Here is a 14,966-nt window from a genome sequence, read left to right as displayed (position 1 = left end):
TGACCTTGATCCTGCTCTTCTGTTTTTGTTATTTATTTTTATTTTTTGAGACAGAGTCTCACTCTGTTGCCCAGGCTGGAGTGCAGTGGTGTGATCTCGGCTCACTGCAACCACCACCTCCTGGGTTCAAGCAATTCTTCTGCCTCAGCCTCCTGAGTAGCTGGGATTACAGGCATGCATCACTATACCCGGCTAATTTTTGTATTTTTAGTAGAGACGGGGTTTCAGCATGTTGGCCAGGCTGGTTCGAACTCCTGACCTCAAGTGATCTGCCTGCCTCGGCCTCCCAAAGTGCTGGGACTACAGGCGCAAGCCACCACAACTAGCCTGTTTTTATTTTGTTATTTAATCTGATGTGTTTTCCGTCATAAGCCTCTTGAGGGCAGGCATGCTGGATTCCAGACTCCCTGCCCTATGGGGAAGGGAAGTGCTGTAAGACACCAGACGGAAGCCTCTAAATCAGAGAGCTGATGGCAGGCCTCCTCTTTCCCTGATTTAAAGGCAATTCTGTGGCTATAGGACTTGCAGGAAGTTGTAGAAAAGCTGGTAAGAGATCAGAAGAGGAAGAACAAGTAGTTAAAGGTGAGTAGAGGATGGGTCTCCTGGGAGGAATTGTTCTAGAGAAGGAATGAGAGATGAAGCCAGCCGGACTTCCTGGGTCAACTGGGGACTTGGAGAACTTTTCTGTCTTACAAGAGGTTTGTAAAATGCACCAATCAGTGCTCTGTAAGAACGCACCAATCAGTGCTCTGTAGCTAGCTAGAGGTTTGTAAAATGGACCAATCAGCACTCTGTAAAATGGACCAATCAGCAGGACATGGGCTGGGACAAATGAGGGAATAAAAGCTGCCTCCCCGCCCACCCCCCCCACCCCCAACCCAGCAGCACCAACCCCCTTGGGTCGCCTTCCATGCTGCGGAAACTTTGTTCTTTTGCTCTTCAGGATAACTCTTGCTGTTGCTCACTCTTGGGGTCCTTAAGACCTGTAACACTCACCGCAAAGGTACGTGGCTTCATTCTTGAAGTCAGTGAGACCACGAACCCACTGGAAGGAACCAACTCCGGACACAGGAAGATTCAGGGATGAGACGAACCCTGGTCCTCAAGTGCAAACTGGAACCCTACCCCTGGAATCCCAGCACTTTGAGAGGCTGAGGCAGGAGGATTGTTTGAGTCCAGTTCAAGCAAGAGTAATGTAGGGAGATGCCATCTCTACAAAAAAAAAGAAAAAAGGCCGGGCACAGTGGCTCACGCCTGTAATCCCAGCATTTTGGGAGGTTGAGGTGGGCGGGTCACCTGAGGTCAGGAGTTTGAGACCAGCCTGGCCAACATGGTGAAATCCCATCTCTACTAAAAATACAAAAATTAGCCAGGTGTGGTGGCGGGCGCCTATAATCCCAGCTACATGGGAGGCTGAGGCAGGAGAATCGCTTGAACCGGGGAGGTGGAGGTTGCAGTGAGCCAAGATCTTGCAATTGCACTGCAGCCTGGGTGACAAGAGTGAAAACTCTGTCTCAAAAATAAATAAAAATTAAAATTAAAAAAATTAGCCACATATGGCGCTTGCCTGTAGTCTTAGTGATTTGGCAAGCTAAGGCAGGAGGATAGCTTGACCCCAGGAGATTGAGGCTACAGTGGGCTGTGATTGTACCACTGCACTCCAGCCTGGGCAACAGAGCAAGATCCTGTCTCAAACCAAACCAAACTGAAACTTGACAGTGATATTCACATCCCCAGGAAGAAAACCTGGGCCTGGATTAAGGAAAGACTGAAGTCAGATCTAAGGAGGAACTTCCTGGCTGTGGTGTGGTGTGGTGTGGTGTCACTGAAGGGCCTGGCTTCAGGCAGTTTGTCTCTTGTTTAGAGCTCTGGGGTTTACCAACCATGGAGCCTTCGGCAATGGAATGGTGCCTCAGGGCCTCAGTTTCTCATCTGTAGAATGGGGATAACAAGAGTCTCTGCCTCCTGGGGTTGTCGGGAGGATGAGCTAATGTGTGTGCTTTGTTTCCTCAATGTATGTGATACCCGGGACATCATAAGCGAGGAATTACTAGCTGCCACTGGAGCCGCCCACTTGCTTCCGAGCTCCTTACAGCTCCTGGTTGGGTCCTGTGATCCTCGGTTTTCTTTTTTTCTTTTTTCTTTTTCTTTTCCTTTTTTTTTTTTTTTTTTTTGAGACAGAGTTTCGCTTTTATTGCCCAGGCTGGAGTGCAATGGCCAGGTCTCAGCTCACCGCAACTTCAGCCCTCGGTTGAAGCGATTCTCCTTTCTCAGCCTCCCCAGTAGCTGGGATTACAGGCACGCGCCACCACACCCGGCTAATTTTGTATTTTTAGTAGAGTTGGGGTTTCTCCATGTTGGTCAGGCTGGCCTCAAACTCCCGACCTCAGGTGATCTGCCTGCCTTTGTCCCCCAAAGTGCCGGGGTTACAGGCGTGAGCCACCGCGCCCAGCTGAGCCTCAGTTTTCTCACAGGTAACATGGGGATGAAGAGGCTGCTTTAGCTTCCAGGACAGTGCAGAGGTCACAGACTCCATCCTTACTGGTAGCAGAGAAAGGCTCCAGAATCCCCTATGGAAGCTTCAGTTAAGATGGAGAACCACCCAGCCTGAGGCTAGACATTCTCTCCTCCGAAGTCAGGGACTGGGTGGGGTGACCTGCAGATGTGTTGCCCAAGGGCAGAAGCGGAGGGGAGGGGAGAGCCGGTTAGAGTTGTGAGGACACCTTGCTGGGTGAATGGGGAGATCCCTGGCCGGCCGCTCCCCTCTGCTCCTCCTTGGGGCTCCATCTGCAGAGTGGGGCTTGGCCCTCACGATGGCTGCTGGGGACGGGAGCAGCTCTGTTGGAGAGAGGGTGGGTGCTACCTGGGCACTCCGTCACCTGTGGAATGGTGGCAATAGCACCGTCGGCTTCCAAGGCAAGGGAGGGTGGGAGGAACCAGTTGTGAAGGGAGCCAGGGGTAGGGGTGGACATAGTCATTGGCCAGGAACGAGAGACAGTCCCTAGAGGAAGATTAGGAACCAACCTCAGCTTTAGAGTGGAGAAGATCATGGAGGAAAAAAAAGAGGCGACTTCTCTGAAGACAAGACCTTTGTAGACCTGGGGAAAAGCTGACAGTAAAGAAACAGAAAGAAGGCCGGGCCTGGTGGCTTACGCCTGTCATCTCAGCACTTTGGGAGGCCGAGGCAGGTGGATCACTTGATGTCAGGAGTTTGATACCAGCCTGACCAACATGGTGAAATCCTATCTCTACTGAAAATACAAAATTAGCTGGGTGTGGTGGCGCATGCCTATAATCCCAGGTACTTGGGAGGCTGAGGCAGGAGAATTGCTTGAACCCAGGAGGCGGAGGTTGCAGTGAGCCGAGATCATGCTACTGCACTCCAACCTGGGCAACAAGAGCAAAACTCCATCTCTAAGTAAATAAATAAACAGAAAAAAAAGAAACAGAAGCAGACTGGAATTCTCATAACTCAAAACTATCCAGTCAGGACCAACTCCCTCCCAGAGCAATGTTTATTTTGCTTTTTAATTCGCATGTGCCTTGCTTCTTTCCAGAAAGGATTTGAAGAGGTTGACAGCAAATGTGTATCCCAAAGACAAGTCTTTATTGAGGATCCATTATGCCCAGGCCAGGTACAAAGACTCCAACATGTCTGCCCTCAAGAGGCTGATGACGGAAAACACATCAGATTCAATAACAAAATAAAAACGGAAGAGCAGGATCAGGGTCAAGGTCCACACGGGTGCAAGGATGTGGCTTCAGGTGGACCTCTGAGTTTTCTCATAGCCAGGACATAAAGGGAAGCATGCTTTATCAGAAAGGAGAAAGCATGCTGGCTCCTCGGGGAGAAATAAAGCTGAAGGTCGAATTGTAAAAGTGAAATGAACAATTGGCTGTTTCAGAGATACCAACACAAGAATTGGACTAGGGCAAGAAAGAAGATTCTGCCCATCTGCTTTCTAGCACATATATGATGGAGACCAGATGCAAAGCAGCAAAAAGGACTAAGTAGAAGGAAAGAGCTTAGTGCTGGAAGGAATCTGAGAGGTCATTTACGCTACCCTTTCTGTTTCACAGATGAGGAAACTGAGGCCCGGGAGGCAGTGATTTGATCAAGGTCGCCCCTTACCCATCCCAGGGGCAACAAAATCCTCACATGGCCACTGCTGTCAGCAACTGTGCAATCCCAGCTTGAGGACAGCCTGATGGCTTGTGGAAAGGTGGCCAGTGAGGAGGACACATCCCCAAATAAGAGACTTCCCAGACGTTCACAAATAGTATCTATAAGCCCAAAGCATCAGCCTTTGAGTGGAAGGTCAAGTGTAAACTTGTCTCAAAACCATCCTTTGGGGAACAAAGCAGAATATGAACAAGTCCACAACTGAGCCTGAATGGTGGTAGAAGGAAAAAGGCTTTAGGTCCAACAGGGTGTGGGCTCAGGGCTTCCCACGCCATGCCCAGGCTGCACTGTGGGACTCCCTATCTATAAACTGGCAAGAATTAGATTCAGATAAATCATGATGTCTGCATGGGGACCAGCACATAGCACATGGTCAACAAACGTATTAACCTGTTCCTAGATAGAGAAACAACTTCTGCCAATTGCAATCTTAAAATTAACGACTTAGACACTTAAGCATCGTGTGAACTGGTGAACATGGAGGGGGAAATAGTACACAAATAGGAAACGTTTACAAGTGGAACTGGGATTAAAAAAAAAAGAAAAAGAAACCCAGGGGAGTTGACACTGTGGAGAAAAGGCTCATCTCCACTCCTGGGACAGCAGCCTGCTCAGGTCGAGGGGCCCATCCACCTTGAGAGACCCTCTAAGGACCCTCCATAGTTCAGGGCTGTTAGCTACATGACCTGAGCCAAGTGGGGTCCGAGCTGAGCAGCGCAGAGCAGACTGACCCCGGGTCAACAGGCCCCAGGTTGGGCTGCCTTTTAAAGTCAGAGAGAGGAGGTGGAAGTATTTCAATGAACAAGCAAAGAGGTGAGTATTCCAGTTGAAGTGGGTTATTGGGGGGATCGAGGGGGTTTGTGAAAGTTACAACGGCGCAGGTGGACAGAAGTGAAATCATAGGGAGCCTCAGTACCAGATAGGAAGAGGGGAGCCATGGGAGGTGTCAGAGCAGGAGAGTGGCACCCTCAGCAATCCACCTTGTGAAGATGATTGGTGGGAGCTGGAGAGGAGGCGGGATCCTGCTCACTCACAGCACAAGCCCTATTTGCATTCCTAATGGGCCCTGCGAGATTGGTTTTCCTTGCTGGCCCAGCTGGCTCTGGCAGATAAGTGGGACTCTGTGCCCAGGGGCAGGTTTCCCAGAAAGGTCTTCCAGACAGACCTGGGTGCTTGGTCCTGTTGCTCCCATCCCCCTCCCCAACACACACGTACACACACTCAGTCCTCGCAGTTTTTCCAGCCAAGCTGGAGGGAATGGCTTGTGCCTGTCTCCTAGTTTGCTAGGCCTTACCCAGGCCATTAGGATTCCCTGACGACTACAGGCCTCAGCAGAGCCCCTTCCAGCTGGCAGCCCTTTGCCCTCGCCCCCCTCACCTCCACCTACATCTTCCCATGTGTCCCTGGTTGGAAATCTCACTCTGGGTCTGGCCAGTGGTTTTTGCATTAGGCCAGGAGGATAACCAAGCCCCATGCCCTGAGCTGTGAACCTGGGTATGCCCCGTGACCAGTTGGGTTCAGACCTCAGGCCTCTGTGCCCTCTCCCAGGGGCTCTCCAGTGAGCATCAGGACCCCTACAGGAAGGAGCTGAGGACTCCCCTGTCCAGCCCCACTTCTTCCTCTGCTGGAAATATCAACTCCTCAAGCTCAGAGGCTCAGGGGGGCTCTTAGGTCCATTCTTAGCACTGTCTGAGCAGGGACTAGCTCTTATTCCTCTCCTCTTTTCTTTCTTTCTTTTTTTTTTTTTTTGAGACAGAGTGTCGGTCTTGTTGCCCAGGCTGGAATGCAGTGGTACAATCTCGGCTCACTGCAACCTCCGCCTCCCAGGTTCAAGCGATTCTCCTGCCTCAGCCTTCCGAGTAGCTGGGATTACAGGCGCCCACCACCACGCCCAGCTAATTTTTTGTATTTTTAGTAGAGACGGGGTTTCACCATGTTGGCCAAGCAGGCCTCAAACTCCTGACCTCAGGTGATCCACCCGCCTCGGCCTCCCAAAGTGCTGGGATTACAGGCGTAAGCCCCATGCCCGGCCTTCTTATTCCTCTTTTCTAGGACTCACAATGATAGTTAACTTCTCTGGAAAGAACCTGACACTTCCCAAGTGTCCTCAGGAAGGAGTCCTCAGCTCCTTCCTATAGGGGTCCTGATGCTCAATGGAGAGCCCCCGGCAGAGGACACAGAGGCCTCACGTCTGAGGCCAACTGGTCACGGGGCATGCCCACAAAGATTATTCCACCTGAAGCTCTTCACGGCCCTGCAAGCAGGCAGGGCAGGTGGTCGTGTTATTATCATCATCCAATTTGCAGATGAGAAAACTGAGGGAGGGAGGAGACTCATCCACCGTCTCACAGCTCTTTGTGTGTAGAGTTTAGAGCTCTGCACCCCCCACCCTTCCCTGAGACCAGCTTTCAGTGACCACCCCCTCCACCAGGCACAGATGGTCCAAATAGCTGGGTGACCTGAACGCGGAATACAGCCTCCATGACTGCAATCTCAGAGCTGGAAGTCTTTGGCCAGCAGCTTATCCAACTCTCCTAGTTACTGAGACTCAGAACAGTTCAGGAAGTTGCCTAATATCAAGATGGTGGCAGAGCCAGGTCTCAGGTGCCCTAACTCCCTGCCCGGAAGCCGCCCACCTCCTCACACTGGCCCCTCTCGCCCCAGAGCCCGCTCCGGCGTCTCCTTCATTCCCTAGATGTATGGGTGTGCCTGACATTTCTGGAATTCACTCCACACACATAATGAGGCCATTTTGAGAAGGCCCGCCTCAGGGGGAACCAGAGAGCTGTCTAGTGTCCCCATCCTGACCCCTGCCAATTCCTCCCGGCTGTACAGGCCAGGCTGCAAACAGATAAATCGACACTACTGGCTTCAGCAACTCTACCCCTGCCCGCCCTACACCTTTCCAGCCTTAAGAACTAGCAGTGAGGGATTTGGGATTCACGGCTGCGATGCAGGGAACTAAGCGGCCTTAGGTGTCATCGGGCGGGTTGCTGCATGGGTCAGTGTTAATATGGGAAATGCTGATGTCAACTCAGCAGGTATGGAAACAGAATGGGGGCTCCTGTCAATGGCGCGGAAGTGATTGTAGCTGCACCCAGCGGCATTGGGGTGACTCTCTGAGATATTAGTTTGACATGAGGGTATGGGGCCGCGCCTGCTGGCAGAACCGTTGTGCACCTGGGGTAGCCACTGTGCTCACGAGAGACAGGCTGCCTAACGCTGAAGAACCGGGTTTCAGCCTCTGAGCGCAGGACCTTCTCTCCAGCCCCCATGGCCCACTGAGACCCGAGCAACAGAAAAGGAGCAAACCTGCAGGCAGGCCCTCCCAGGCAGCAGCAGGACAGGGTGCCCGAAGGAGAGCGTGGAGTTGCCTCTCAGAAGATTCTAGAAACTCTGGCTGGGTGCGGTGGCTCACGCCTGTAATCCCAGCACTTTGGGAGGCCGAGGCGGGTGGATTACCTGAGGTCGGGAGTTCGAGACCAGCCTGGCCAACATGGTGAAACCCCCATCTCTACTAAAAAATTCAAATATTAGCCAGGCATCCTGGTGCGCACCTGTAATCCCAGCTACTCGGGAGGCTGAGGCAGGAGAATTGCTTGAACTCGGGAGGCAGAAGTTGCAGTGAGCCAAGATTGTGCCACTGCACTCCAGCCTGGGCGACAGAGCAAGGCTCTGTTTCAAGAAAAAAAGAAAGAAAGAAAGAAACTCAACTCTGCCCAGGTGCCTTAGCTATTCCGCTGCCCAGAAGCAGGGAGGAGACCCAGTGCTCCTTCCCAGAAGGCCCGTTTTCCAGCCCGTCGCCATCCAGTCTCCCTTGGAGAAGTCCCGGGAGATGGGATCCGGCTTCCTCCCTCTTTTCCCACCTTCTCCACTCCCAGAAGCTATTCCTGCAATCCTGGCCTAGCCTCTCACTGAGAGCAGGGAATTCCCTCTCTGGCAGCAGGATAAAGAAGGACCCTGCTTAGAGCCGGGACAGCCAAAGGGACAGGGCCTGGACGGGGAGGAGGCAGAAGTCTGGCCCCTGCTGCCTCCCCACACATACCTCCACCCCCCTACCCCCGCCCCAAGAATGTAATTAAGCAGCAGCTTCTGCCAGGAGCCAAGCTTTCTGCCTTCCGACTATAAATCACCTTCTGAATCATCTCTCAGCTCCTAGAGAAGCAACTTCTGCTCAGGCTGCTCCGGGCGGCCCTGGTGCCACTCCCCCTGGGAAGCCTGCCTCCCCCACCCCTTCTGTGCCCAGCCCCCTGGCTCTAGGTCCCAGCAAGAGTCTGGCAGACTCTGGGGGTCGGGGAATGATTAGGGGACACTCCAGCAACCTTCTCTACCCTGCCCTCCCCTTCCTGAGCAGGTAAAGAGCTGAAGTGAGATTAGCCTGGCCCAGCACCCTCAACTTAAGAATAAAGCTAAAGCACTGTGGGGCAAACAGGCAAAAAGAAGAAAAGGGGAAAACAGAGCCAGGTGGGGCAAATCTGGGAGGGCTTCTTGGAAGAGGCAAGTTTGGCTCCAGAGCTTCAGTGAGCCAATAGCTTGCAGATAGGAGGTGAAAATAGCTAACATCGATATGCTTCCTGTATGCAAGGTATCATTCTAAGAAGTATTCACTCAATCATTTTCAAAACCCTATGAAATAGAGGCAATCATTACACTCATTTTACAGATGAGGAAACTGAGGCTTGCAGAGGTTAACTTGCCCTAGTTACCCAGGTAGTACATGAAAAAGCCAGATGTGAATGCAGATGGCCTGGCTCCAGAAGAGTGGGAGTGTTTGGGGCGAGGTTTGGAAGTGCAAGCAGGTTGGCTTGGCAGGAGTAGGGCAGCCAGCTCTTTGGGATTTAGGTCAGATGGAGCCACAGAAAGAAATGGGTGGACTGTCTAATACAGGCCCGGAATGTGTGCAGTAGAGTGTCATGCTTCACAGCAACGAGCCCAGAACCTGTCATAGCCCTGGGACTCTGAGAGGCAGAAGGGACCCCTCCATGTGGTTAAGGAAAATGAAGCCCAGAAGGAGGCAGGGACTTGAATGAAGCCCAGAGAAGGGAAGGGACTCATCCTAGGTCACAGGGTCCATTGGTATTAAACTTGGAATTCAGACATAGGTCTCTCCATCTCCCCACTCTCACCATTTTCCAGCATACAAGATAACATGGATGTACAGATGTAATATCAGGATGGCTCTAACCTTTGGCGGGGGGTGGGGGTGGGGCTAGACATACCTCCTCCCTGAGTTAGGAATGAGGGGTGGAGGATGTCTTGCCCTCCTTGGCAGCTGGAGAAGGTTTCTGTGGCTCACATCAGGGTAGGTGGAAAAGGTTCTGCTCAACTCCTGGCTCATCACATTCTGAGACCAGAAAAATCTTCCTTTTTCCCACTTCCTTTTCCCTGGAAGGGTTTGTTAGCTGCATCCTCCTCTGTGATAAGTCACCTTTCCTGTGCCATCCCCTGGCTCCTTATCCCCTGGCTCCTTGTCTCCTGCCCAGACCAAGGAGAGACTTCTTCCAATTCTACATCTGCCCAAGTACCATTAATGTTTATTAGCATTAAGTTCTGTAGTGAGGAGGATGAGAGATGCTTGCTAGGCTGAGTCCATTCTTTGGAGATTTCCACCCAGAGCCCTCGCTGTCTGCCTCAGTTTCTCCACCTTTGTCAGTGATTGAGCATGTATCCAGATGCCAGAGTGTGGGCCCTGGTAGGGCCTGGCTGGGTTTGCCACTGGTGAAGCTGTAGCAAGCACCTCCTAAAGGACTTGGCACCAAAGTCCAGCTCCTGCCTCTTTTGACCTCCTCGCCAAAGGTCTTCCCACCAGGCCAGGATTAATTGCAGGGCAGACATCACAGACCCAAGCCCTCAGGATCCCTGGGGTGGAGGTGGGGGTGATACTCAGACTCCACCCATCGCTCACCTCTTGGCCCTGGAGCTGTTGACAAAATGCTCTGAGAGTCTAGAACTTTCCCTGAGAGCGTCCCCTTCCCCCATGCCATCCACATACATATTACAGCAGGTTCTTCTAAGGACATAACTCAGCTCAGGCTCTTGGTATTATTATAACGTTTGACCTGCTTTCTTCTTTTTAAGCAAAATGTGATCCTATCGGAAGAATACCAACAGATCGGCCACCAATTTTGCTCCCTCTGGACTCTGAAGCCCCACCCATAATGGGGGCGGGGTGAGCGGGAGGGCTGTTAACTTCCAAGAGACCTGGACTAATTTCCCCGCCATATCCCCCCCAGGGAAAGGTCTGCCCTGGAAGGGAGACCACCCGGTTAAAGCCTGGCCATCCGATCTGGTATCTGCCCATCTGTCTGTCTGTCTGTCTGTGGGATCAACAGCCTCCAGCTAGCTCAGCTCCTCACCAGCCCCAGCCAGCCCAGCCCCAGCGAGCTGTAATTCCTGCCTGTTACAAGTGTTAACACCTGGCCTGGGGCCTTCCTCCCCCGCAGTCTCCAGGTGCCTCCCTGGGCCCAGCCCACTGACCCCCACGGGGTTTGACTGAACATGTTCACAAGCCTCTGAAAGGCGGGTGGAGGTGGGAGTGGGTGGGAGAGGCAGCAGGACATCTGACAGATGGGGAAACTGAGGTAGGTCTTAGGCAGGTGCTCGAGTGGGAGGATGGGTCCTGGGATGGCGAGAACTCAGGTGTGCTATTTCCCAGCTCACTGCCCTTGTCCTCTGCAAAACATTTTCACCCAAGCTGTGAGGCAGGGCAGGCTGGGGACTCCTGGGTGACGTGTAAGGAAGCAGACCCAGATGGGTGGCCACTGGTCCTCAGTCACACAGCGGCAGGGTGAGCTCCTGATCTCCAGCAGGCCCCCTCCATCTGCACGTCCATCGCTGGAATGTAGCAGGTGCTGGGCTAGGCCCTAATAACATAGGTTCATCCCCCCACCCCAGCGCCCCCAAGAAGAAGAAGAAAGACAAGTTTCTCCACCAGGAGCTAACTGGGACTGACAAGGGGAATTCGAGAAATCAGTGCTGTTGTTTGCTGTCCTGGCTCTGTCACTACCTGGAGAACATCTCTTCCTTCCAGGGGTGTCAGTCTGAGGCCCCTTAGAGCTGTCCCTTCTGGTCAACCTTCTGTCAGGACTGGGGTCTGAGCAGTGTGGACTCAGGGTGTCATGCTTGAGAGTCCGCGTGGACAGAAATCCCAGCTACATGACTTCCCCTGTAAATCCTTCCTGGGGAATGCGTGAGCTGGGTGGGCCAAAGAGGGCAGGCCAAGATGGGCTTAGATGCTCAAAGTTTTGGAATCTGACTGCCAGGCGGGGGGCTGGGTTGGGGAGTGGGGGCAGAAATGGGATCAGGAATCAGAGGCCCATCTACCCTACAGCCCCAGCCCTAACCCTGAGAAGGTGACTCACCCTCCACCCCAGCTCCAAGACCAAAGAAAAACAACCTCAGAGAGAAGGGCCAGTGACTCTAGTGCCTGGACAGACAGGACAAGCTGGTGTCAAGGAAGCCTGTGCCCCTGCCTCTCTAGCTTGCCATCCTTGGCCAGCTGTGCCCCCTGCAGCCACCTTGTGAGACTTTTGCTTCCTGTTGGACCTTCCCTCCAGGCCCATGGCTGCCCACCAAACACCCAAGCTCAGGTGTCATTCATACCCACAGGTAGATGTCTGCAAACATATTCACAGCCACACAGCCCCGGGCCCAGCACCTGGGGACAGGATCACAGGCAGACTCAGACACAGCCCTCACACAGCTATGGACTTGAGGCTCACTCTCCTCCTTACAAGCACAATCAGGTCATGGCCATGAGCACTGATATTCATGCACAAAGACATCTGTGGGGCTTTCCCCACACTGTCATGAAGGCATGCGCGCGCACGTACACACACACACACACACACACACACACACACACACACACACTCACATGCCCAGTCATGAACACAGTCAAGCCCAGCGTCACAAGCAGACACAGGCTCTGACCTTTACATGGGCAAAGATACTTCTAGACTTCTCTCTGTCTCTTACACACGTACATACACACATCACAGCACCAGCCACTTGCTAACACTTGTGTGCAGAGACACAGCACAACCTGTCGTGGGCCAAGGATTCCCCAACACGCCCACATGATTTCACATCCACAGTAGCCCAGTTGCAGGCACAAACACTTTTGCACACAGAGACACACTGGTGTATAGAAAACACCTCTTAGGGTCATAGACCCAGAACACACACACACACACACACACACACACACACACACACACACCTCTCTCCTTGGCTTAGACAAAGCAGCATTCCTGTCCCCCACCAAATTCCCAAACAAGCCATGTGTCTAGCATTATGTTAGGGCCAATGTCTTGACCTTCCAGGTTTCCCCAGCGTTTCTTCCTATTGGGCAATCCCTATCTAGATGGTCCCCAGATACCATTTCACACCAGAATCTCCACCAACTGGAAGAGTGCCCTCTTCTAGTTCATAGGGCCGGAGAGACTGGTCTCTCTTCCTCAGTCCCTGCCACCTATGGGCCGCCAAACCTTTCCTTCCTACCCTCCCCCAACCCACCAGAGTCTCTGTGAAAGCAAGGCGAAAAACGGCATGGCCTTGGCCCGGGAATGGGAAGAGGGTCAGGAATGGCCGGGTGAGGCTGGACTGGTGTTGGCAGCAGCCTTTCCCCAGACTGGCCGAACCTCCTTCCTGAAGTCCCTGGCTGCCCTGGCCACCCCATGGACTTCTTTATGTGCTGGAAGCTTCAGGTTAGCCCAGCCCCCCGGAAAAGTGTGGGTTGGGCAGAAGAAAGACTTCCCCTTGGCTGGCCGTCCTGGGAGCAACTCCTAGCACCCTCTAAACAGAGACCCTTGGCCATGTCCCCACCCTCTCTCCCAGGAGCCCCAAACACCCAGACACAAATGCTGCCATCCCCAAACAACTGGAAGACTCGGGGTGTGGCCCCCAAGTCTCGCTGTCTCTGCTCCTCCTACCCTGGGCTCTGGGTTGGCGAAAGGCAGGGAGTCTGGGGACCTGCAGGCGGTACCGCACCGTGGTGGCACTTCTTTCTGACTTTCACCCCGGGGGCCACAGCCCACTTCTCACTCACAGATCCCAAATTCTTCCTCCTCACCTCCCACCCCCAGGCCGAGGCTCTCCTACGTCCAGGAGGGGAAGATTCTTTAATTAAAGTTTTCCGGAATGTAGGGGGCTGGAGACCGGGGAGAGGCGGAGTGTAATTTAGAGAACTGGTTTCAGTGTCTTCCCCTCTGGCCCCTGGGACCTGCGGAGGGTGGGAGAGCGGCGATGGGGCCGCTCGGAAAACAAGGGGACTCCTGGAGCTGGGGCTCCCAAAGCGATGTTTATTCCTCACCCAGGCCCCCCAGACACGCACAGCCCCCCCAAGCACTGCTCCCGGCTTCCCAGTCTTATTTACTAAAATGTCTTTTGTATCCACATTTCTCAGGGACGGAATTCTCCCTTCCCTCTCCCTTTCTCCTCGGTCCTCGGTTTTCCAAAAGGAAGAAATGTGACATGGAGAATTGGATTTTTGGTCAAAGAACAACAAGCCTACCCCTCCCAGACAACACATTTTCAAGGAACCCCCCTTTTGCCAGGGTGGACAAGCAAGAAATGAATAAAATCCGAATTCAATGGCATCCCGGATCAGCAAATACCATATTCACTTCAGAGGCTCAAGATGAATCTAGAGCGGTGGGGAGAATCTGATGAAATCCCCCCACCCACTCCCCTGCCCCGGGAGGAGCCCTGAAGCCTTTGGGGTCTGAAATAGGAAGGCAAAGGGGGGTTATTGTGGGGGAATCTCTTGATGGAGGCGCCGGCAGAGGTGGGGTGGCAGTGAAGGAACAGGATGGTTTTGCCCATGAAGACCCCAAAATGGAGAAGAGGAGTGGCTGGGCCCCAGGGACAGTGCTGGATTTCCAGAAACCCAACTGCAAGCAAATGGGGGGTCTTCGGGGGCCTCTAGATTGGGACGGGCAGAGGGTTAGGATCTAAGAATAAGAAACCTTCTGAGATGGGAAAAGTCCTCCAGCCCCTGCAGCGGGGAGCAGGGAAAATGGTGATTATCAGAGGAGCCAGGAGTTGGATTCTGAAGGCGACACCAGCAGAAAATCCAGGAGGGGTGGGCGGGTGGGGGGCTGGAGGGAGGCGAGGAGAGGAGCCCCAGCCCTGCAGCAGCCCACCCCCAGCCGGCGCCCCCACCTTCCCCGGACGCGGCGGAGAAACCGGGCCGCAGGCAGACAAGAGGCGAGTCTTACCACCAAATTGGGTAGCCAGCGAGGACCCTGGTGCCACCGAGCAGGAGGCCGAGGAGCAGCCCGAGCAGGTGGGGCTCCATTAGAAGAGGCGCCGAGGAGGAAGTTTGCCCGCGACCATGAAGAGGGGGAGCGACGCCCCCAATAGTTGGAACAAAGTCCACTTGAGATTGGAAATGACTTTCGGGCTTGTCAGAAGCGCACCTCCACCCGCAGCCGCCCCCCTCCCGAGCCCAGCGCGGAGCAGCCGGGTTTGAGGATGTCAGCGAGCAGCCAATCAGCGCCCGCGGCCTAAGGTAAGAGATGAGTCTGTAGTTCAGCCTGTCAATCACGCGCCCCTCCCGCCCGGCCCACAACTCGGGCTCCGGGAAGGGCATCGCCCAGCAAACTTGGGCAAAGCCCGCGCCCCGGACGCCGCGGGGCTTCGGGGGGACGCGGTGGGCCGGACCCTCTGCTACCGCCGCGGCCCCCCGCTGGCCAGGGTTAGGGCGCGGGGGCTTTGACCCGGGCGTTCACATGGCGAGGGCTTGGCGTGGGCATGAACGGGTGGCTCCTTTGCTGGCGGG

General features: G+C 53.9%; 1 protein-coding gene across 1 annotated transcript in view; it reads right to left on the bottom strand.

Moving 5' to 3' along the window:
- The window catches only part of WNT3 (Wnt family member 3), a 56,453-nt gene extending 41,777 nt beyond the window's left edge, over positions 1 to 14,676 (bottom strand). The window contains exon 1 of the mRNA XM_003804812.5: positions 14,404 to 14,676. Coding sequence (XP_003804860.1) covers positions 14,404 to 14,483 — 80 coding nt within the window. The 5' untranslated portion in view covers positions 14,484 to 14,676. The remainder of the gene's footprint in view (positions 1 to 14,403) is intronic.
- Between the last annotated feature and the right edge of the window lie 290 nt (positions 14,677 to 14,966).

This window comes from Pan paniscus, chromosome 19 (assembly GCF_029289425.2).
Source record: "Pan paniscus chromosome 19, NHGRI_mPanPan1-v2.0_pri, whole genome shotgun sequence".
NCBI lineage: Eukaryota > Metazoa > Chordata > Mammalia > Primates > Hominidae > Pan > Pan paniscus.
Note: the sequence above shows the minus strand (reverse complement) of the source record. Positions and strands in the feature narration are given on the sequence as shown.